Below are 21,634 nucleotides of genomic sequence, written 5' to 3'. Positions count from 1 at the left end.
CCTCTCATTTAGCAGCTCAGTTGCATTTCCTGTCGAGCACCCCCTCTGTGCACCCAGATGCCCCAAAGCCAGCTTCTCACATTCTCAGACTTGGGGCCTTTCCTCCTGCCGCCACAGTTGACTTCTTGGGATTTTTCCGGTGGTTTTCCTGCTCCCCCCAGCACCTCTGCCCCTGCTAGGTTTGGGCCATGGTTCCTCCTGGTCTTCTCTCCCCTAAGAGGACTAAGCCTGTGAACTCTTTCATGGAGCATGGACTTCTGGATACTCAGGCTGCTGGCCACGGCGAGGCCCCCAGCTTTGGTGGGTCATGGAGCCTCTGGCCAATCCTCACTGGCTTGTCTGGCCAGCTGAGAGAACACAGAGGTCCTGTCCTTCTGAACAAGGGGCAGAGCAAACTGCTTCACAGCTGTGGAATCCTATTTGCGAATCTAGACTGCCCACTGGTTGTGCCACCCGGTGGCACGACCCTTCGATTAGCACCCAGAAAGGAGAGGCAGGCACCTGCCCCACAGCAAGCAACCCCCGAGCTCCAGCCCTGGGAACATTTCAATACTTAGAGCCGAAGGCCTTGGCTGCCTCTCTTCTCCCTGCCCCTGGGCCCAGAGGGGACACTTTACCTTTCCTGTTTTGGCTCAGGCTCCTTTCACTACACCCAGATGGTAACCACCTGCTGCTATGGTGCTGACTTTTCCTCCCAGGAAAGCAATTTTGCCATAGTGGCTAATAATTGTTCCTTAGAGTGTGTGCTTCTCTACTAGGAAGCCTCATCAGGTCAGGAGCGTGTGCACGCACGGGTGTGTGTGTGTGTGTGTAGGAAAACTCCATCTTCCAGAATCTTTTGCTCAAGAACAAAGGTATCTTAGCTTCCATGGCCAAACCAAAGCCACATTAGAGAGAAGCCAGGAGAAGGGAGAGAGGGAAGGCCAGGCCCAGGTGTCAATGGGAATGGGGCCATCAGGAGCTTCAAAGCAGAGCTGAGAATTAGACGCGTCCCAGGGTCAAGTTCCTCCTTTTCCCCTTGCTCACTCTGTGCAAGGCAGCTTGTGATTTTCTTGGCCTGGCCCGAGCCCCATCCCACAGGAATTTGGGGTGTGGGCTAACAAAGCTCTCATGTCCAGTGGTCCAAGACTAGACACCCTCACAGGAAAGCCCACGCGCACCGTAGAGAGGGGCCGCTCTGGCCAGATGGCATGAGACAAAGTCAGCATCCAGGCTCTGGGCTTGTCTGTGGGCAGATCTGACTACGTGGCCAGAGCCAGAGGGCTTGCATCCCCTCTGCACCAAGCAGTTGCAACTTACGTGGCTGAGTTGAGGTAAAGAATGGATTGAGGGCCTGGAGGGGGCCCTGCCATTGACTGATCCCTAGCCTGGGGGGGTTTAAGTGGGCCAAGAGGCTGGGTCACTGCAGAACAGCACTCAGGAACCTCATCCTGGCCCTGGCGTGCTCTGTACCATTATGGCCGACTGCCCTCCAACTCTGACCAAGCTCTTGAGTCTAGACCGCTAGTTGCTCCAGTTGCTCAACTAGGCGCCTCCCTGACCCTCCGTCTCCCACCCACTCCTCCCTGCCACCTCCAAGGCGGGCGAGAGGCTCCTGGTTCAGCAGAACCAAGACAGTCTGGCCTAAGGCTTCACGCGGGCTAAGCCCCACTGCCTCCCAGTCCCCAGACCTCCCGCAAAACTGACAACAGCACAACTCTGCGCAGACAGGATCAGACATTTATGGAACACAGGAATATTCACAAACTGTGGGAGAAACACACCTTCCCAGCAATAGAAAATCTCTGTATAAAGTGCATGTGGCCTGCGACCATCTCCTCCCCATGCTGGCCCTTGGAACAGGATTTGAGGCAATGCTCTGCAGGAACCCCCAGGGACACCTGGGCCAGGAGGCAGGAGGCACGAAGCGACTGTGGAGCTCCAGGCCACTGGATGCACCCTCTCCTCACCCTGCCCCTCCCAGCTCTGGAGTGGACGCATGCCAGGGATGGTAGAGACGTAGGGGGAGGTGGTCCTGCCAACGTGTACCTTAGGGAAGAGAACCATCCTTAAATGGGCAGAAAAAGGGAATCATCCTGACATCCGAAGGTGCTGCTAAATACATACTGACTCTGGCCCTAAGCCCTCTGGCTTTCTCAGCTTCTCAGACTAGTCCCTCCAGGCTTGCTCTAGTCTCCTTCTGGCAAGAGCCCCCAATTCTCTTTCCTCTTGGCTGGGGCTAAGGGAACAGTGAAGCCCCCAACCCAATGCTGCAGAAAAAGCCATCACCGGTGCCCTGTTCTCCCCACAGGATTATGGGACATTTCTAGTGAGGGTGACATACATACAACAGTTGGACTCTAAAGGCAGCTCTCTGGCTGAGAAAGCCTGAGGACATCTCAGGAAGGAGCCTGTCGATGTGCTGGACAGATGTAGGAGGCAGGGGCCTGTCCCAGGACAGAGGACAGTGAAGGGCAGGGCTGGGGCCAAGGGAATGAACAGCTCTGAGGCCGGGGAAGGTCACAGGGGAGGTAGAGAGGAGAAGGCCCAGAGGCCAGCTTAATGTTACGTGTGAGGACAAAAATCCCAAGAGGAACTGGCCTCTCAGCTACACACACACACATGCACGCACGCATGCTGTGGCTCAAGTGCAGGCCATGGGTGGAAGGAAGACTTGCTCCAGCTGACCGCACAGCCCTCCTTTTCATGGTGTCTTTCTAAGCACAGCCCCGACAGTGGGAGGCTGCGGTGGGAGGTACAGGCTGCCCGTAGAATGCAAGGCCTTGGCTTCTCTGGGTCAGACCTCCCACCTGCTGCTTCCGGAAGGCTTGGTGCGCTGGGTGGGATCTCGGCTTGGGTCTTTCCCAACTGTCCCCGGCAGTCCCCCTGCCTGGGTCTTTGATGTCCAGCTACTGGGAGAGCTGGCGTGGCAGCTTGGTTGCTGACCAGCCCTGGGCAGGCTGTGGAAGCCTTCAGAGCACAGACTAGAATGCCTTCCCTGGCTGGTGTCAGCTGAGCTCGGTGGCAGCACCGAGATGCCGTGGAGTGTGGCGAGAGGCGCCAGGGGGCTTTCTACCGCCAGGAACCTGGCCTCCTCCCAGTGGAGGAACTTGAGTCTCCAGTCAGCTTTGGGGCCGGCTCTCAGCTTCTGGGGAACGGTAGTGAGAGCCAGCCTTCTACTTCTAACCTCAGGTTTTCAGCCCCAAAGAGGGTGATGTTCTTCTCAGCTATCATCTATGATACTGTGCATGAAGCACTCCAGTCAGGCGCCTGGCTGTACTTCTGCACGATGATGCAAAGTTTCCAGATCGGTCTACAGCCTCGTGCTCAGTCCCAGCTCCCCAAGGAAGAGTCTGGAGAACCCAGTGGCAGGGAATTTTAAAAGAAGAAGCCAGGCCAGGTGACTATTTCTGGACACACCCATCCCCTCCAGCCTGCCCAGGAACTAGCTGCCTCTAGAATCCCACACTCTGGCCAAGAGCCAGAAATGCTTCCCCCCTGCTCAGCAGTCTGACGTGAAGAGGAAGGGAGGGAGGGAGGGAGGGAGGGAGGGTTGGGGGGGCAGATGCCAGGATCCCAGCTAAGGTCCCACCACTCTTCTATTCAGACAAGGCAGCTGGCTCACAGGGACAGGTCTGGGGTGAAAGTCAATGCCATGACCTCTAGCCTGGTGTGCAGAGGCTGAGGTAAGCTGCTACAGGTACTCCTCCAGCCCAGGCAGTGTTCGGAACCACAAGAGTGTAAACAGACGCATGCACACGCAAACAGGCGGGCCACTCCTTCCTCGGCACACGCGCACACACACGCACACGCTTGCTCCATCTCTGGAGGTGATCGGCTGTTCTGCAGGCTGCACTCTGCTGCCACGGTGGCTGCTCGGGCACCCAGGCTTTGCTCAGAGTCACGGCACTGCAGCTGAAAGAGAAAAACAAGGGCAAAAGGGAGCCTTCAGGAGGCTCTCAGTTGCCCAGGGACACGGCTCCTCCAGCTGCTTCTCTGGGGAACTGGGAAGAGCCCAGAGCAAACCGAACGGGCCACGGCACCTGGGTACAAGGTTGCTGCTGGGATGCCAGTGGGTGCCTGAACACTGGCCCTCTGGGGTGCTGACGTGGACAAGCTGTCCCCCGCGGACCCTCTGGGCCTCCTCTGCCCCTTGCCTGAGAGCAGCAGAGGAGGGGGGAGAAGGCCACAGACACTCACCTGAGGCCCTGGGTAACACTTGCTCACATAAGACAAGGGCAGTTTCTGAATCAAGGCACAGCGGCCGCTGCCAGAGATGGAGAATCAGAAAAGAATGGCTGGAAGAGAAGCCAGCCGGGACCAGTCATCTTGAAGATGAAGGCAATGACTGAGTTCACAATCAGCCGGTGAGCAAATTTCCACAGAGAGAAGAGAACCCTGGCACTGTGCTAGAGGACCGAGGGGCGGGGAGAGGAGACCTACAAGGATGGCTCATTTTACAGATTTATAACATCCTGAATCTGGGGCAGAGGGAAGAAATGGCCTGATGTCTGATAACAGAGGACAGGGTAAGCCCATCATAATGCTGGGTTGCCTGTTGAAATAGGTCTAGTGTGTCTGAGAGAGTAAAGAGACATGCAGGGCTCCGTTAAAAGTTTGTACCTTTTAAATGATAGTCAGACAGATAATAACAAGAAGGCTTACTGAGCCTACTATGGGCCAGGCACTACACGCTTGTGTTACGGCTGAACTGTGTCCCCCCAAATTCATACACTGAAGTCCTAACCCCCTCAGAATGTGACTGTTTTTGGAGAGAAGGTCTTTAAAGAGGTAATTAAGTTAAAATAAGGTGCTTAGGGTGGGCCCTGATCCCAAATGACTGGTGTCCTTATAAGAAAAGGTTAGGACACAGACACGCACAGAGGTAAGACCATGTGAAGACAAAGGGGGATGGCAGCAATCTACAGGCCAAGGAGAGAGGCCTCAGAAGAAACCAACCCTGCGGTCAACTTGATCTCAGACTTCTAGCCTCCAGAACTGTGAGAGAATAAATTTCTATTGTTTAAGTCACCCAGTCTGTGGCACTTTGTTGTGGGAACCCAAGCAAACTAATACAGCTTGCGATCCCATGAACCCTGAAGATATGGCTTCTAGTTTTACAGATGAGAAAATGGAAGCCAGAGAGGATAAGTAAATTGCCCAAGACTAGAGCATTCAGAAGTGGCGGAGCCAAGACAGGAAACCGAGGTCTGTCTGATTCCAAAACCTGTATTTTTACCACTAAGTAATCTCTATATTATAGTATTGCTCATTAAGACTTTTAGAGGATATAAAACGAAATCAACATGATGGCATGAAGACTAATATCCAAGCAACATAAATGGAAGTTCAGACATTAACAGAAAAGGGGAAATGCGCTCAAGAGTCCAAGACATTGGAGTCAGGGATTCAAAATCAGTCTTCTGACACATGCGACCCTTTTCAGACAAATGTTAAATCTGAAGAAGATTTTAACTGGATGATGATAATTTATCTAGAAGCTGGGAAAAATCAAGAGCAAACGTAGGAGTGGGTGGGTACCTGTAGGGGTCAGTACTGAGAGCCTCTTTAAAATATTTTCAACAATTTTCCCTTTAAGCTTGTACTATAATAACCTAGCCATATTTTTTCACTATGAATAAATATATTTGTTAAATATAAAGTGTATATATGTTTATTGAAACATGCTGATTGTGATATATATTTTATACATAGATCTCTCTCTGGCCCCTATTGTTAAGCCAAAGAGATGACTATTCTTCTGAAACTGAAAATTTCAGGCTTGAAGAGTATACACAACAGGTCCTCCTACCTACTACCTCCATTTCTTGTGTTTTCTCCACCTTCAGGGATGGGGGAAGATAAAGAGTGCTTTAAGATTCCTTAGAACAAGGGCTCTTACTCTGGGGGTTCCTGGATCCTTAAGGGGTCCAAGGATAGGCTTAAGGGGCAGTCCATGAAGACCAGGAAGAGAAATGTGTACATTTCTCTGTGTGTGCAAATAGGTGCAATTTTCTGGGAAGAGGCTCCATCCTTCATCAGACTCTTCAAAGGATGGGTAACCCAAAGAGGGTTTAAGAACTGATGCTTAAGCTTAGAAGATATGGGGGTGAGGTGCAGTCAGGTGGCTATAATAACAACAATTCATTCAGACCTACGCTGACTTGGGTGTGGTCTAGGTATGGGGCAGACTCACGAAGGGAGGTGGCAGTGTCCTGGCCTCAGATAAGCCCCAGTGACCCACGACCCTCTATGATGGGTTCAAAAACCCAAACAGGGGGCTTCCCTGGTGGCGCAGTGGTTGAGAGTCCGCCTGCCGATGCAGGGGACGCGGGTTCGTGCCCCGGTCCGGGAGGATCCCACATGCCGCGGAGCGGCTGGGCCCGTGAGCCATGGCCACTGAGCCTGCGCGTCTGGAGCCTGTGCTCCGCAACGGGAGAGGCCACAGCAGTGAGAGGCCCGCGTACCGCAAAGAAAAAAAAAAAAACAAAAAAAAAACAGAAAACCAAGGTTTGGAAGAACCAGCTTACCCTTGTCTACAAAGCTAGTCAGAGGCCTGTTCAACTAGTTACTCAAGTTGCTCCATCAGCAGTAATTAGATGGTCCCTGTGCTCTTGTTCTCAAGCTAGGGCATAAGTCTGCAGAAAAAGGGGGCTGGGGAAATCAGATGAGGCCTTGCAGGAAAATGATGACTGCAGCACTAAAAAGAAAGGGAAGAACAGCTAGGGGAGAGGCACTAGGGAAAAATCAACTCATAAAACATGCACTAAAAAAAAAAAAAAAAAATCAATCTCACGATTGTCCAACTCTTTCAACCTGTCATTAATACAAGAAGCAGAAGTGGCTAGAACATAGAATAAGTTAACGAGCGCCTCCCTCAGTGTGCCGATGTCAGTTAGGACGGCCCCCCTGGGTACCTGTGCCCTCACACCCCTTCCCACCCACTGGATGCTAACAAGGAACCCAAATCTGCAAGTCCGCCCTTCCCCAGCTCCCAGCCCAGGAGGGGTGTGTGGATACCGTGCACGCATGAGCGTGTGTCAGCAGAGGAGACACGACAGCTCAAGGTCGGGAAGAAACTCTGTTTGGAGCCTGTAACCAGGTCTCAGAGGTCACCCCTCCCACCACACGGGGTGAGGCACAGTGCCCAAGAGCTCGAGAGGGGCAGAGGGTTTGCCGCCAGCTCCCAGTTAGGAGCAGGGAAGGCCAGAGGTGCAGCTGGGCCTGGATGGGGTACAAAGCTGGGCTCTTCGCTCAGTCTCATTCCTCATGTCAACTACACGCTTGCCCTTCCTGCACCACAGAAATCACATGGCAAAGGGGAGGGGACGTCCATTAGCCGACAGCTTCTTAGTAAGTGCCAGGGAAAGTGTGAGGGGACACCAAGTCCCAACTAACTTCTTGTTTCAGGAACTGAGAGACAGAGAGGTGAGAAGAACCTGTGCGAAGGCCCCCGGGCAGCAAGCAGCACGATGGGGTTTCTGACCACCGCACGGCCTCTGCTTCCACCGGGCAGCATTTTGCAGATCGCCCAGTGCCTTTCACACACATTATTTCACGTAAGGAAGGATATACACGGAACAAATGTCAAAAAGACAATGAAGGGCCTCCCTGGTGGCGCAGTGGTTGAGAGTCCGCCTGCCGATGCAGGGGATACGGGTTCGTGCCCCGGTCTGGGAGGATCCCATATGCCGCGGAGCGGCTGGGCCCGTGAGCCATGGCCACTGGGCCTGCGCATCCGGAGCCTGTGCTCCGCAACGGGAGAGGCCACAACAGTGAGAGGCCCGCATACCGCAAAAAGAAAAAAAAAAAAAAAAGACAATGAAGAGATTCCAGAAATCAGGTTTTCCTCAGCAAAGCCCCAGGGCTAACCGAGCTTGGGTGAACTTCGGCGGAGGAGGGGAAGAGGTGATCCTTGCCATGAACTTTTTATATTCAACGGGCTTCTCTCAACAGATCACCATGTACCAGCAGAAGGACAAATGGATCACGTGAACTGTTAAAATAATTAGACCAATAAGACAAATCTGTACACAATTCGAGCCTGATGAAATCCTGAGCAGTCAGCAGCTTTGGGGATTATGGGGAAGCAGCTGAAATGAGAGCTATTTGGCGCTGGCTTATTTTTCAGTTTAGTGAACACTGTACGATAACCAAATACAGAACAGATACTGATGTGGGTTTGAGGTAAACACGGAACCGACGGATACCAGGGTATGTTTTCCCACAAGATCAGTTTACATCATTGTCTGGCCCAGGCCTGAGGCATTAGAAATAACAGAATCACAAAACGATAGAGGCTGGAGCTAAACATGGCCTCAAAAGGTCCGTGATGGAGCCTTCAGGCTGGTAAAGAATGATTATTCACACCTTACAGCTAAAGCATCTCAGAAAGGTTATGAATCCTGCCCTAAGTCACACAACTAAACCTGACAGAGAGGAGAGGGGGAAGGGTCAATACGTCTGTTTCAGCACAGGCCCTGTGGCCACTGCTCTGTGGTCCGTCCAGCTCAGCGTGCTGGCCCTGACCGAAGTGACCATAACACCTGTCTCTGACCAGAGACACCCTGAGAAGCATATGCAAGGTGGTAATGTGATCTCACCTGCGTGGTGCATCTTACTTATTCAAAGGCTTCTCACATATGGGTTTTCGTTTTCTTTCCCCAATGTGTATGCTCGATGGGTAGGGCAGGTGACAAGATGCTCTTATCACTGTTTTACTGATGAGGATGCTCAACATCTTTCGGCCCCGGTGCTGCCACCAGTACACAGCGAAGCACAGGTTTCACTAAGAAACTCTTTTCTCTCTGGGTTTCCAAAGAACATGAGTATCTGTCCTGTCCTCTGACCTCCTGGTCCTCACTTCCAATCAATTAGCCATGATTAAGGGCTAAACCTTGAGAATCAGTCCTTAAGATCCCAATAGGCTGATGGATATCTCCTGGACTACAAGGCAAGGGACCAGTGCTGACCTCTGCACCCTCGTAATGTCCACTTGGAATCACCACCACAGACTCTCAGCTGGCTCTCTCCTCCTACCATTTCTTCTTAGGTCCCAGCCCAAAGCCTGGTTAATCTTCCACAAATGCCAATTTGGTCATTCACTCTCCTGTTCCAAAATGCTCCTTAGTTCCCAGAGAGTACACCAAGGACTCCATCTGCCTGACATTTAAGACCCTCCATGATCAGACCCAACTGTAACCTTATGTTCTTCTAAAAAAATAATAATAACAATATCCATAATAATAATAATAGCTACCATTTTATTTATGAACTTATCAGGCAGGCACTGGGCTAAGTGCCCTGTATATTACGTAGAGAGTTATCGACCAGTATCTACACTTCCTAGCTAACAGAATCTGGATTTTGTTCAGTGGGTCATGGACGTGGCCCAGACAATGGGTCAGGAATGGTCTAAGTCAGTGATTCTCAAAGTACAGTCCCAGAACAGCAGCATCATCAAACTGCTGCGAACTTGTTAGAAATGCAAATTCTCAGGTTCCACCCCAGACCCACCGGATCCGAACCTCTGGGGGTGGGGCCCAGCCATCTGCGGCTTAACAAATCCTCTAGGGAATTCCACTGCTCACTCAGGTTGGAAATCAATGGTCTAACCAATCCTGACAATCCAGATGCCTATTTCCCAGCTTTGGGGAGGCTTTGTGACTCAGTTCTGGTTCATGAGGCCAATGTGAAAAGCTGGGGAAGGGGTATCCTGGGAAAGCTTTTACTTTCTTGATGAAAAAGGAAGAGAGGCATCCCCTGACAACCCTCATAATATAAAACTGCAACCTCCACTGGGCCCCAAACTACCTACTTACTCGACTTTATTTTTTCTTCATACCACTTAGGGTTTCTTGATACATGACGTATCTATGTGTTTACTGTCTGTCTCCTCCCACAAAGATGCACCCAAGAGGGAAGGGACTTTGTCAGTCTTGTTCACAACTATATCCAGTGCCTACAACGGTGTCTGGCAAATTGTGATCACTTGACATATGTTTATTGTATGAATGAGTGCAGCTGTCTCTGCGTTTCCTTCTCTTTCTTGCTTTGAACAAGGAGTTGATGGCTGAAGCTGTGGCAGCCACCTTGAGGCCAGGAAACAAGAGAATCTCAGAAAAACTGGCTCTGACACTGTTGAGCCACCAAACCAAAACTAGCAGCACCCAGCTCTGGGCCTTTTGTTCAGTAAGAAAACCAAATCCCTCTTTGTTTTAGACACAGTAGTCGGGTTTTCTGCAACTAGCAGCCCCACACATCCCTGACACATATATTTCATCATTTAATCTTTGCAACAAGAACCTAATTTTCGATGAGGAAACTGAGTCTCAGAGCGGTTAAGTAATTTGTACAAGATCATGTAATCATTAAGCTGTTTTTCTTGTTGGAAATGCTCTCCTTGCTGTCTAAATCCAATTCATCTTTTGGGTCCCCTAGGGTAACCTTCTGTGTTGTACTCCCTGATCACTCTAGCCCACCAATAACTGTCTTGTGATAAGCTGGTAGAGTCTGTATCATTTGTCCAGGAATTACAGGTTATTTGTCTTGTTTTTCTAAGCAGACTATTAAACCCTTGTGGATGGGCATCGTATCACATTTTCTATGTCTTATGCTCCCCTTCCTCACACACTTGCTGGCAACAGTTTCAAGCTGAATTGGATGCCATTACCTCTGGGGAACCATGACCCAGACATTTAACCTCTCTGTTCTTTAATCTTCTCACCTGGAAGTCAGAGTATCACCCTGGAAAGTTCCAGGTTTGTAAGACAGAATGAACTACGCTTAGTAGTACAGAGTTAAGAGGTAACTAAGAGAATAGTACCTAAGGTTGCCGGTACTCCCAGAACAAGATAACAAATCTGTCCATCTGCAATGTCTAAGACAAAGAGCTTAGTAAAGAAAAGGGCACGGGCTTCCCTGGTGGCGCAGTGGTTGAGAGTCCGCCTGCCCATGCAGGGGACACGGGTTCGTGCCCCGGTCCGGGAAGATCCCACATGCCGCGGAGCGGCTGGGCCCGTGAGCCATGGCCGCTGAGCTTGCGCGTCCGGAGCCTGTGCTCCGCAACGGGAGAGGCCACAACAGTGAGAGGCCCGTGTACCGCAAAAAAAAAAAAAAAAAAAAAAGGGCACAGGCATCAAACACTCGCCGTCTCACCGGCATTCAAGTCTAGACATGCAAACCAGTCGGCCTCACCTGGCTTGAAGTAGAAGGGTTTAGAAAAAAGAATTGGCTCTGTGGAGAAAATCACCCTCCAACCTAATGATGCAGACGTGGCACATAAGGAACAGCCCGAGATGATGACTGAAAGGGGACAGTAATTTATATCTTCCCCAGACATAAAAGGCCCTTCTTGCTCTGGGGAAGGAAGAGCCAGGTTTTTGTTTTTTTGTTTTTGTTTTTTGAGACATTCAGGGGGCTTTCAAGGAAGATGAGCACTGCCAGGGAAGTGCAGAGCTGAAGCCACAAGAAAGGCACGAATGGAGGAGTGGCTGTAAGAGGCACAGGTGATAGGGAGCCTGGGTCTTCTGGTCCTCTGGTGGGGCTGGGCTAAGTGAGCCTCTAAACGTCCCAAAGCCTGAATTCTGAAGGTAAGTGCTGCCCTCTGCTGGCCAGCCTACAGGACACGGCCTGTCGGGGCGATGGGACTCTTTCTCCCACAGCTTCACGTCGGGTCTCGGCTTTCTTTTTCTGGATTTGGCTCACTTTGACAGGAAGCAAGAGTCCATTTTTCCCCCTTAGCTGGCAAAGGAAGAACACGGCTTTATCTTTAAATTCTCTTTTTAGTATTAGAAGGTATAGACGTCAGGATGGTAGACTTTGAGCTGAAACCCTAGAAGAGCCCCCAGTCCCTACCAGCTTTTCATCTAGTCTGTGGGTTTTCGCCTTCAGCTGGCAGGGCAGCTCTCCACACTCAGCCCACCTCTCTCCCACGCCCGTCCCTGAAGCTGACGCTCAGCTGCTGACACTCACTCTCAGACATCCTTGCTCAGCAGCTCTGAGGGGGGCAACCCTGCCACCCTGGCCCGTTTGCTGAGTTCTTCACCAGGTGGCTCCTCCGCTGCTCCCAGCTTGCGTTTGGGGGACGCTGGGCCACTGGGTAGTGGTCTTGGGCCTGTAGGGAAGCAGGTCAAAGTGTCACACAGACTTGTGTGTGGAGCCAGGATGACGCTCAACCGTGTAGCAGCAGCTCTTTAGGGGGCATGGAGCCTGCTCATCAATGCAACCAGCACGTTGCTTCTCAGACCTGCCCCTTGGCCTTCCTTTCAGCAGTGACTCTGCCTGGAAATATCCAAGGAGAGCATAACCAGGCCTGCTGGCCGTACAGCCAGCTTTTGGGCCCCAAATCCCATGGGCTCCAGGCCAGAGACTGATTTGGCCTGTCTGCCATCCTTGCGCTGAAGGTGAGGCATCCGCTCTGTAACTGGCCTCCTGAAGCCGGAATGAGCAGTGCCCTAACCTGGGGAGCCAGCCTGGCCGGGCAAACCAGAAACTAGAAAAAGCCCTGACGTTCTTGCCAGCCTGAGCTTGCCGATCTTTGTCCCGGAACCGAAGGGCAGAGGTTAAGAACGCAGCAAGGCCATCTACTCCTCTCTCCCGCCACCTGCCTGGACAACTACAGTCGCCTCCTTTCCAGCCTCCCTGTACTCGGGGGCTCTTGCCCACACTGTGCCCTCCACACAGCAGGCAGAGTGAGCTTTCTAAAACATAAACCGGGTCACGGTTCTGCCCTGCTGACCCCCGGCGGTGCCTTCTCCCTGCACTGACAACGGAACCCTAATCCTCCTCGTGGACGCTGAGTCTATGCGCTGCTACTCCTGCGGTGTCCGTCCTCCTCCCATTCCACCTCCTCACTCAGCACACACCAGCCCCACTGGCCTCCCTCCTCTCGTTCCGGGAATGGGCTAGCTTGTTTCCATCTCTGGGTCTTTTCTTGCTCCTCCCTTTGCCTGGAATGCTCTTCCCCCTGTTCTTAGAAGGCTGGCTCTGCTCACTGCGTGGGGCCCTGGTACTCCATCTAAAGTAACCCCCTTCCCCAGCCCGCTTTTATCAGGCCACTCGATTTTATTTTCCCCCAAAGCACTTGTTACCTGACATGATCTTACACAGCTCCTTTCCCATCTGTCTCCCCAGGTGGAATACAAGTTCTATCGGGGCATAACTTGGTTCTGGCCTCCATCCTCAGCCCTCAGTGACTGAAGTGGTAGTAACTGTGCAGTGCCCTTGGGGTGGGCACAGGCCACGGGAGGCTAGCTGTACTTACCTGCACTGCTCATGCTCCCAGCCTGGCTCGAGCTGGGCTCCACCACCGGATTGCTGAGGTCTTCCATACAGGAAGGGACAGACGCCAGCAGACCTGGGAAAGAGGTAGAGGAACAATCAGAATGCAATCTCACAGGACTGTACAGGGCCCCAGGGCAGGTGGGTACGAGGCAGGGGGTGCTGGGCCATGACATCAAGGTTCCAACGCTTCCCATTGGCCGCAACTAATTCAGAGAGGCCTGATCCAGCCCAGCCTGTGTGGCCTGTGCCCGGGAAGTCAAGTCAACAGCCTGGAAGACAGTGCTCGGCGGCCTCCCTTTGCAAACATCTGGGAATCTCTGTCTACGCCCCCCGAGCCTGTAGGTGTTGTCCTTCCCTTCGGGGAACTAGGGAGTGGCAGTGGGAGTAGGGGCTCCTTACAGAGTCCCCGGTAGCGGGAGAGCTGCTGGTAAATCTGCTTCATCCGCTCAATGTTGAGCCGGCTGGTCTCGGCATGGTTGACGATGGGCCGTGGGTAGTCCACACCAATGATGCACTTGGCTGCCTTCTGAATTGACTCTGGGGCATTCCAGGGCTCATAGATGTATCGAGAGGGGAACCCTTTCAATTTGGGCAGGTATCGCCTGAAACGTACACCAGACGACCCATCAGCACGCTGGAGTCTCCTTCAAAGGCCAAGTATATCCCACCCTAGGAGGAAGCCAAAGTGGTCAGAAACCAGAGAGCCTGGTCTGCATCCTCACCTGATGTAGTCTCCACTGGGGTCCGTGCGGCGGCCAAAGCCCACCGGGCAGTAGCAGTGGAAGAACTGTTGGAAGAAAGCACTGCAGGACAGCCACATCCAGCTGCCTGCGTTCACGCTGAAATCTGCATCCAGGAGCAGCTCATCAAATACCTAGACGCAGGGAGGGTGGGACCATCAGCCTCCTTGGGGACCTACGGCCATGGTTCCCCCCAAGTCACCACACACCCTGTGGAGAAGGGAGCCAAAGCCTTCTGCTGAGGGCAAGCCAAGAAGGATGTGGAGGGAATCTCCTGGACCCAGGGGTCCCAGCCCATCCCCCGGCCCAAAAGGGGGCTGCCCTGGGCTGCGCGCTGAGAGAGGACTCACCCGGAGCCCGCTCTCCCAGCTGACCCAGAGGTCCCCGCGCGTGAGGAAGCAGGCCGCAGCGTGCCGGGCCAGGTGGTGGATCCAGCCCTCCTGCCTCAGCTGGGTCATGATGGCGTCAATCCAAGGGAAGCCTGTCTTGCCCTCGGCCCACTTAGCCAGGGCCTCGGGGTTGCGATCCCAGGGGATCTGGATGCAGATGGGGTTCCCCTCCATGCGGTCAAACCTGGGGTTGTTGGTGGCCGCCGTGTAAAAGAACTCTCGCCACAGGAGTTGCCCAAACAGGGAGAGCGGGGGTGTGCTGCTCCGCTTCACCTGGTGGGGTGGGACGGCACATGGATATAAACGCTTGTCCAGCTATCAGCGCCGTGCCACTCAGGACTTCCCCACAAAGGAATCTGGAGCTGCCATGAACTTGGTGGCTCCAAAGCCCCTAGATGCGTGGAGGGACCCTGCCCCGGGAGAAGCGGCAGGGTGTGCTGCAGACTGAACCCTGGGCCCTGGCTGTGCCCACTACTGCTCTGAGCCCTGAGGACGGCTGCGGAGCAGCAGGCAGTGGAAAGGGATAGCGCTGCCGGACTCTGCACTGGGAACCAAACTCCCAAAGACTGGTCATGATCCTTGTCCTCGAGAGTCCCTGTTGGGCTCCACTTTCTAAAACGTCAAAGTAAGTTTTCTCATCAGCACACGTAAACAATGCTCAGTCTAGACTTTGGTTAAATAAGTTATGCCCAACAGCCTGGATCTGGGGCCATGAAAGAATTAAGACATCAGACTGCCAGGCAAATAGTAATCTTCCGAAAATCACAGGGTTACCCACCAAGCTGGCAGTTACCACATGCCACAAAATCCAGATATTGGCAAGAATGAGGAAACAACGTGAAACAGTGCAGACGCACGGATGAATCTGATGAGTCTGAATAGCTGGATGTGCTGTGTCCTCTCTCCTCCTGGGGGTGGGTGCATGACTACAGGGCTACCCACCTACTGTCCGTATCCAGCCCTGCATTCAGCCCTCCGGGTCATTTCCTCATCACTGGTGGGCAACTGCCGCTCCTAGGCTCCCCTTTCAATGTTCTGGACACAGCCCCATAGAGGGCTGCTGTGCTCTTCACCTTAGAACTGGCACCAGCCTCAGCCTCCCTGCCTCCCACCCTGACTGCTTGGCCCCCATCCACCTGGTGCCAGCAGAACTGCCACCTCTGGGGTCACACCCTGAGGTCGGCTTTTCTGCCTGTCCTGCTCCACTTGAGAACCTGGATTTTGTTTAGATCAGCAGTTTGGGTTGTGCTTGGCTCTGGCACCTCTTGGATGTGGCTTCTTCCTCACCTTCTCTGGACAGTACGTACACTTAAGCCAGAGGGAAGGCCTCTCTTCAGGGTAACTGACTGGCCCAGAAGGCCCTGGTGTCCTCTGGGCTGCAACCGGGGGCGGTCTCCGCCGCCCTCACTGCCCCTTACCTTTTTGTACAGGTCCCACAGGCGGTAGTAGAAGAGGCGGCAGGAGAGGCAGCCGAAGCGCAGGTAGGGGCTGAGGCCCGTGGGGCTGGCCAGCAGGGAGTTGGCATTCATGCGGGGTCTCTCATAGTTGGCAACCCAGGCCTGCAGCAGAGAGAGAAGGCAAAGAAAGAACAGACCTGGATGCTTCAGAGGAAAAAAACCTGAGGCACCAGCTAGTTAAAGAATCTGCCTAAGGTCGCAGACCAGAAAGCCAAAGAGCCAGGATGAGACCCTGTGCACGTCCTGCTACTTCACGCTGGCAGAATTTTTGATGGAACCACCACCAATCAAACAATGAGGCCCAAGTTCTTGTCCTGACTCTGTTTAATTTGTGCTATGAGCGTAAGTTATTTAGTCCCTCAGCTACTTGTTTATTAAATGAGAACAAAATTTCCCACCTCCTGGGGATGAAATAAAATGATGGAAATGAAAGTTTCTGAAAGCACTGAAGGGTCTGTGATTCTACAGAAGAAAGGAAAAAGGGCGTCTACCTTACAGAGGAAGATACCCCTCCCTCAGTCCCTGCTGTGTCCCAGGGGCCCTGAGGCTGCTGCTACACGGTGGCTACCCAAGCACTTCTCCCCACTGTTCAACAGCGCCGAGAAACCCATTCCTGGAAACCCACAGAGTCATTCATTGCTGGGGCCACTTGTCATACGGTATCATTGGTCTTGTTTTTATCATCAGTTGCTGCCAGCAGAGTGCTTTATCTCCACAACTCACTGACACCTGTGTTCTCTCATTTGATCTTAACTATCGTCTGAAGCAGCGTTTGTCATTACCTCCTTTTGAAAACGAGGAAAGGAAGCTCAAAGTGTTATGTGACTCTTCTGAGGTTACAGAGGTGGTAAGAGACAGAGCTGGAGGGACTGGCTCCAGATTCCAGTCTTTTTCCACTACCTCTAATAACCATTTTCTCTTTCTCGACTCCTAATGCCCTCTTTCTCTTCGTGATGACTACTTCACAAACTTCACACCCTCTTTATTCTTTTTTTGGCTGCACTGCTTGGCATGTGGAACTTCCCCAACCAGGGATCGAACCCACAGCCCCTGCAGTGGGAGTGTGGAGTCTTAACCACTGGATCACCAGGGAAGTCCTTTACACCCTCTTTAGACCTCCTATTCCACACTTCCCCACCACCCTTCAACAGATGACCTTCCTTCCTTATGATAAGGAAATGGAAGCCATCAGGTAGGAAACACCTCAACTTTTAGCCACCAAATCTACAATCTAGCATCTAGCATCCCCATCTACCCCCTGTCCCTCCTGTGACCCTGCCCAAGGCTAAGGCCTCCACCTGGCTCTGGAGCCCTCCCCTCTTCCTTCTCTTGCACATTCCATCTCTCCCTCTCTTCCCTGTTCACTCCAAGAACATTGGGAAAATGATCTTGTTTCGTTGCAAACAAAAGGAAACAAAAAACAAAACAAAAAGAACTTCTAGTCACCCTGCGGACTTCTCCCCTTGGGTCCCCTTTCCTCCCTTCGCAGCCAGCCTCTCTCCATTTCCTCAGGCCCACCTCCACTTCTGCCTTCACCGCTCCCACCAGAGTCTCTGAGATGTCCATGCCACCGGATCCTGTGGGCGTTTTCTGTCCTTGTGTTTTTGGACTCCCCCGCAGCACTTCACCCTGCTGACTGCTCCCTGTCTCCATACCCGCCATTCCGTTGGCTCCTGGCTGCATCAGCTGGTTGGCTGTTCTTGGTGTTTCACCAGGTCCACCACCCCTCCCACCTCCTTAAGTGTTGGCACCCCAGGGCTCTGTCCTAGGTCCCTTCTACTCAACTGTGTTCCTGCGTGAGTTCATCCAGTCCCACGGCTCCCAAGACAATTTCTTTGCAGACGATCACCATGTCTGTAGCTCTGGCCCAGACTGCTCACCTAGATTCCCAAGTCACTCCATCCAACTCCCTGCCAGAGAGCTCTACTTGATCGCCTTTCAGGCACCTCGAGGGCAGCAGGCTCTTTTCTTTAAACCACCCTTCCATTGGCATTCCCTATCTCAGAAACTGCACTGTCATCCACCTCGTTGCCCAAGCCAGAAGCCTGGCCGTCACCTTTGACTCCCTGCTCACCAGGTCCTGTCGGCCCTACTGTCCAAGTGTTTCTCTAATCTGTCCTTCCCTTTCCATTCCCTATTGCCACCAAGCTGGTTTAGGCTAAGATTGTATCTAGACTGCACAAGTGTCACAGCCTCCTAACTGACTGCTCTGCATCAATTCTTGTCCCCCTAATCCACCCTCCACAGTGGGAGCACAGTGACTCTTTAAAATACCTGTCCCTGAGGACAATACATGCACTGGGCTTCCTGGTGTTCTTAGGCTAGAGTCCCAAATCCTAAACATGGCTTACAAGCACCCCACAGTGGCCCCGTCTTTCTAGCTTCCTTCCTCACCACTCTTCTTTAAGCACCATGCTCTTACTAGCCTTTACACATGCAGCTCCCTTGGCTGGAGTGCCGCCTTCCTTTCCACTCCCCTTTCCTTGGTTACTTTTGACTCTTCCTTCAAGTCTCAACCTGAAGGCCACCTCCTCAGCAGGCGATTCCTCAGGTATTGGTTAAGTACCTCTAACAGACGCGAGGTATATTTACCTGCTCATATCCTTGGCCCACCTCTCTTTGAAAATCTTTTTATTTTAAGTGAAACACAGATACAGAAATCACACAGATGTGTGGCTTAACAAATTATTCTAAGGCAAACACCTGTGCAACCACCGCCAAAGTTCAAGAATCAGTACTTTGCCGGCCACCCCAGAAGCCAATCTATGTGCTCATCCCAGTCACGGTCCCTTCCCTGCCCCGTAAGTGACCACTTTTTATAATAATCACTTTCCTGGGACTTCCCTGGTGGCGCAGTGGTTAAGAATCCATCTACCAAGGCAGGGGACACGGGTTTGAGCCCTGGTCCGGGAAGGTCCCCCATGCCATGGAGCAACTAAGCCCGTGCATCACAACTACTGAGCCTGCGCTCTAGAGCCCCCGAGCCACAACTACTGAGCTCACGTGCCGTAACTACTGAGGCCCGTGCGCCTAAGAGCCCGTGCTCCGCAACAAGAAAAGCCACCGCAATGAGAAGCCCGCGCACCGCAACGAAGAGTAGCCCCCGCTCGCCGCAACTAGAGAAAGCCCGCGCACAGCAACAAAGACCCAACACAGCCAAAAATAAATAAATTTAAAAATAAATAAATAAAATGTTTACATTTTCCTGTTTTCGCAAAGCACATTTGAAAGGGAGGGCTTTATCTTTTCAGTTATTCTTCGCATTTTTAAGTGTTTTTTTCTTTTCTTCACCCAAATGTGCACCCCTAGGCACTATAGTTTATAGTCTTGGCCATGTAAAAGACTTTGAAGTGTTTTTTTTTATTATTAATTTTTATTGGAGTATAGTTGCTTTACAATGTTGTGTTAGTTTCTGCTGTACAGCAAAGTGAATCAGCTATATGTATACATATGTCCTCTCTTTTTTGGATTTCCTTCCCATTTAGGTCACCACAGAGCACTGAGTAGAGTTCCTTGTACTATACAGTAGGTTCTCATTATACTTTGATGTGTTATTTAAGTTTTTTTACTCTATGCATTTCCTGCCATTTCCTTCTTTTCCTTTTATATTTTCTGTCAAAGAATCCAAGCCGGGGCTTCCCTGGTGGCGCAGTGGTTGAGAGTCCGCCTGCCGATGCAGGGGACACGGGTTCGTGCCCCGGTCCGGGAAGATCCCACATGCCGCGGAGCAGCTAGGCCCGTGAGCCATGGCCACTGAGCCTGCGCATCCGGAGCCTGTGCTCCGCAACGGGAGAGGCCACAACGGTGAGAGGCCCACATACCACAAAAAAAAAAAAAAAAAAAAAAGGAATCCAAGCCGTTTGACTTGTACTAATTCCCACAGTCCAGATTTCCCTGTGTACTTACAGTGCAGTTCAACACATCCCTCTGTCCTGTGTGCTGCCTGCAAATTGGTGGCTGGTACCAGAGACTGGCTTGGACTCAGGTCTGATCTCCTTGGCAAGACTACAGAGGGTACATGCCTGACTGTCACTCTCCTTGGTGTTAGCAGTCATTAATGCATCATGTGTCCTCACTAGGGGCTGCAAGATTCCATCATCCCTTTTTCGTTTAATAATTGGGACACCTTTATGGAGAGATGCTTGTCCTCAGCTACTACTGGGTAACCCAGTGGTAAAGATCATATTGTTTGCCTCCCCCTTTTTGGTAGCAGCACCTAATTTTCTTGTGGTGACCCAACCCTTCCCTAATCTCAGTTCAAGGTGGTAAAGTAAAGCTAAGCCACCTCTGACTCTGGGAGTGGGCTCACTCCCAGATGCAAGTCTGGCCAGAGAAAGCGCCCCCTTCCAGGGCCATAGTGACAGAGTCAGGGACAGTCACATGGCTCAAGCCAGACCAATGAAAACACTCCTTGGGACTTTTTCTGAAGCTTTTGGAAAAGAAGCAGACAACTTCCTCTGGTGGTGCTAAGCAGACTGAAAATAAGCTGCTGGTGACCAGCCTTGCCACTGCTCAAGGAAAGCCTGCCTGAGAATGAAATAATACAGAAGAAAGCAGAGCTGAGATGGTGAATGCATTCCAAGTAGCAGTAGCTGGACACCTAGATCCAGCTGTGCCTGAAGGCTACATCTTGGACTCTTGGTTATATGAGTTAAAAAAATCCCTTTTTCAAAGGCCAACTTGCAAACAAGAACTGATTAATATACTCCTCTTGTTCTTTCATTCCCATAACCCTCTGAACTACTCCTTTCCTAACCTTAAGCATACTGTAATTCCTTGTTCCGTGTCTATCATTTCCTATAGACTATGTTTCTGGAGACAGACACTATGCCTGTCTTTTTAGGCAGTCTTTCTAGCAGCTAGAGCATTCTGACATAAGAAAATGCTCGCTTCAGATTTGGAGAATTGAAGAAGTTAAAATAAACCTCCTGAAATGGTTAAACTCCTGCCCATCAAGTACCTTTTGTTCTCCCTGAGGTGTAAAATACAGTATTCCCTCCGGCTACCAGAGTCTGAAGGGCCCTGACATAAGGCCCCACTACAAAAGAGGCCCTCCAGGGGTGTCTGGAAAAGAAGTCCCTGACTTGGTGATTTAAAAGGCATTCCTCTACGAAATGCTTTTAAGGGGATAATAATCCCCAAGCTATAGGTTAGCTCTTTACACTTTTAAGTCTCATTGTACTCCTGCCACCCCATTTGTGGGGTGGCCTTTGAAAAAGGGATTTTTTTAACTCATATAACCAAGAGTCCAAGATGTAGCCTTCAGGCACAGCTGGATCTAGGTGTCCAGCTACTGCTACTTGGAATGCATTCACCATCTCAGCTCTGCTTTCCTCTGTATTATTTCATTCTCAAGCAGGCTTTCCTTGAGCAGTGGCAAGGCTGGTCATCAGCAGCTTATTTTCAATCTGCTTAGCACCACCAGAGGAAGTTGTCTGCCTCTTTTCCAAAATCATCTGCGCCTTTCTGCCTCCTTGGCCCAGCCTTTGTCTCCAGACTGACCATAAGAATCTCTGGGTAAAGCTGATGTGGACAAAGACAGCTGGTTCCCCCACACCTTTGGACATCAGTTCTTATCCTTTTAAATTGCTGGGGCTTGCTTTCGGCCCTGTCTGATGGTAACACCCAAATAGGGACATCAAGGCTGCTGGGGCTTGGGGAGGCTAGGCCCATGGTATGCCTTCACTGCTGGCGAGGTACCTCCAGGGCTGGGAAGCATTCTTCCCAAGTCTGCTATCTTAGCCTCCTTCTTGCATTGTTATCACCTGGATGCTGGGCCAAATGC

General features: G+C 51.7%; 1 protein-coding gene across 2 annotated transcripts in view; it reads right to left on the bottom strand.

Annotated features, from left to right (window-relative positions):
- Positions 1–1,699: 1,699 nt before the first annotated feature.
- Positions 1,700–21,634, bottom strand: part of CRY2 (cryptochrome circadian regulator 2) — a 34,038-nt gene continuing 14,103 nt past the window's right edge. Inside the window, exons 6-12 of one of the 2 annotated variants that reach the window (XM_081239259.1) lie at positions 15,811–15,951; positions 14,354–14,665; positions 13,986–14,137; positions 13,663–13,865; positions 13,244–13,336; positions 11,953–12,094; positions 1,700–3,894 (exon numbers count right to left, since the gene is read on the bottom strand). In XM_081239259.1, the coding sequence (XP_081095385.1) occupies positions 11,955–12,094; positions 13,244–13,336; positions 13,663–13,865; positions 13,986–14,137; positions 14,354–14,665; positions 15,811–15,951 (1,041 nt within the window). In that variant the 3' untranslated portion in view covers positions 1,700–3,894; positions 11,953–11,954. Of the gene's footprint in view, positions 3,895–7,833; positions 11,722–11,952; positions 12,095–13,243; positions 13,337–13,662; positions 13,866–13,985; positions 14,138–14,353; positions 14,666–15,810; positions 15,952–21,634 lie in introns of those variants that run through there. The other variant, XM_081239260.1, reaches the window with a different exon arrangement.

Source organism: Mesoplodon bidens (assembly GCF_964165515.1).
Source record: "Mesoplodon bidens genome assembly, chromosome: 7".
Lineage (NCBI taxonomy): Eukaryota > Metazoa > Chordata > Mammalia > Artiodactyla > Ziphiidae > Mesoplodon > Mesoplodon bidens.
Note: the sequence above shows the minus strand (reverse complement) of the source record. Positions and strands in the feature narration are given on the sequence as shown.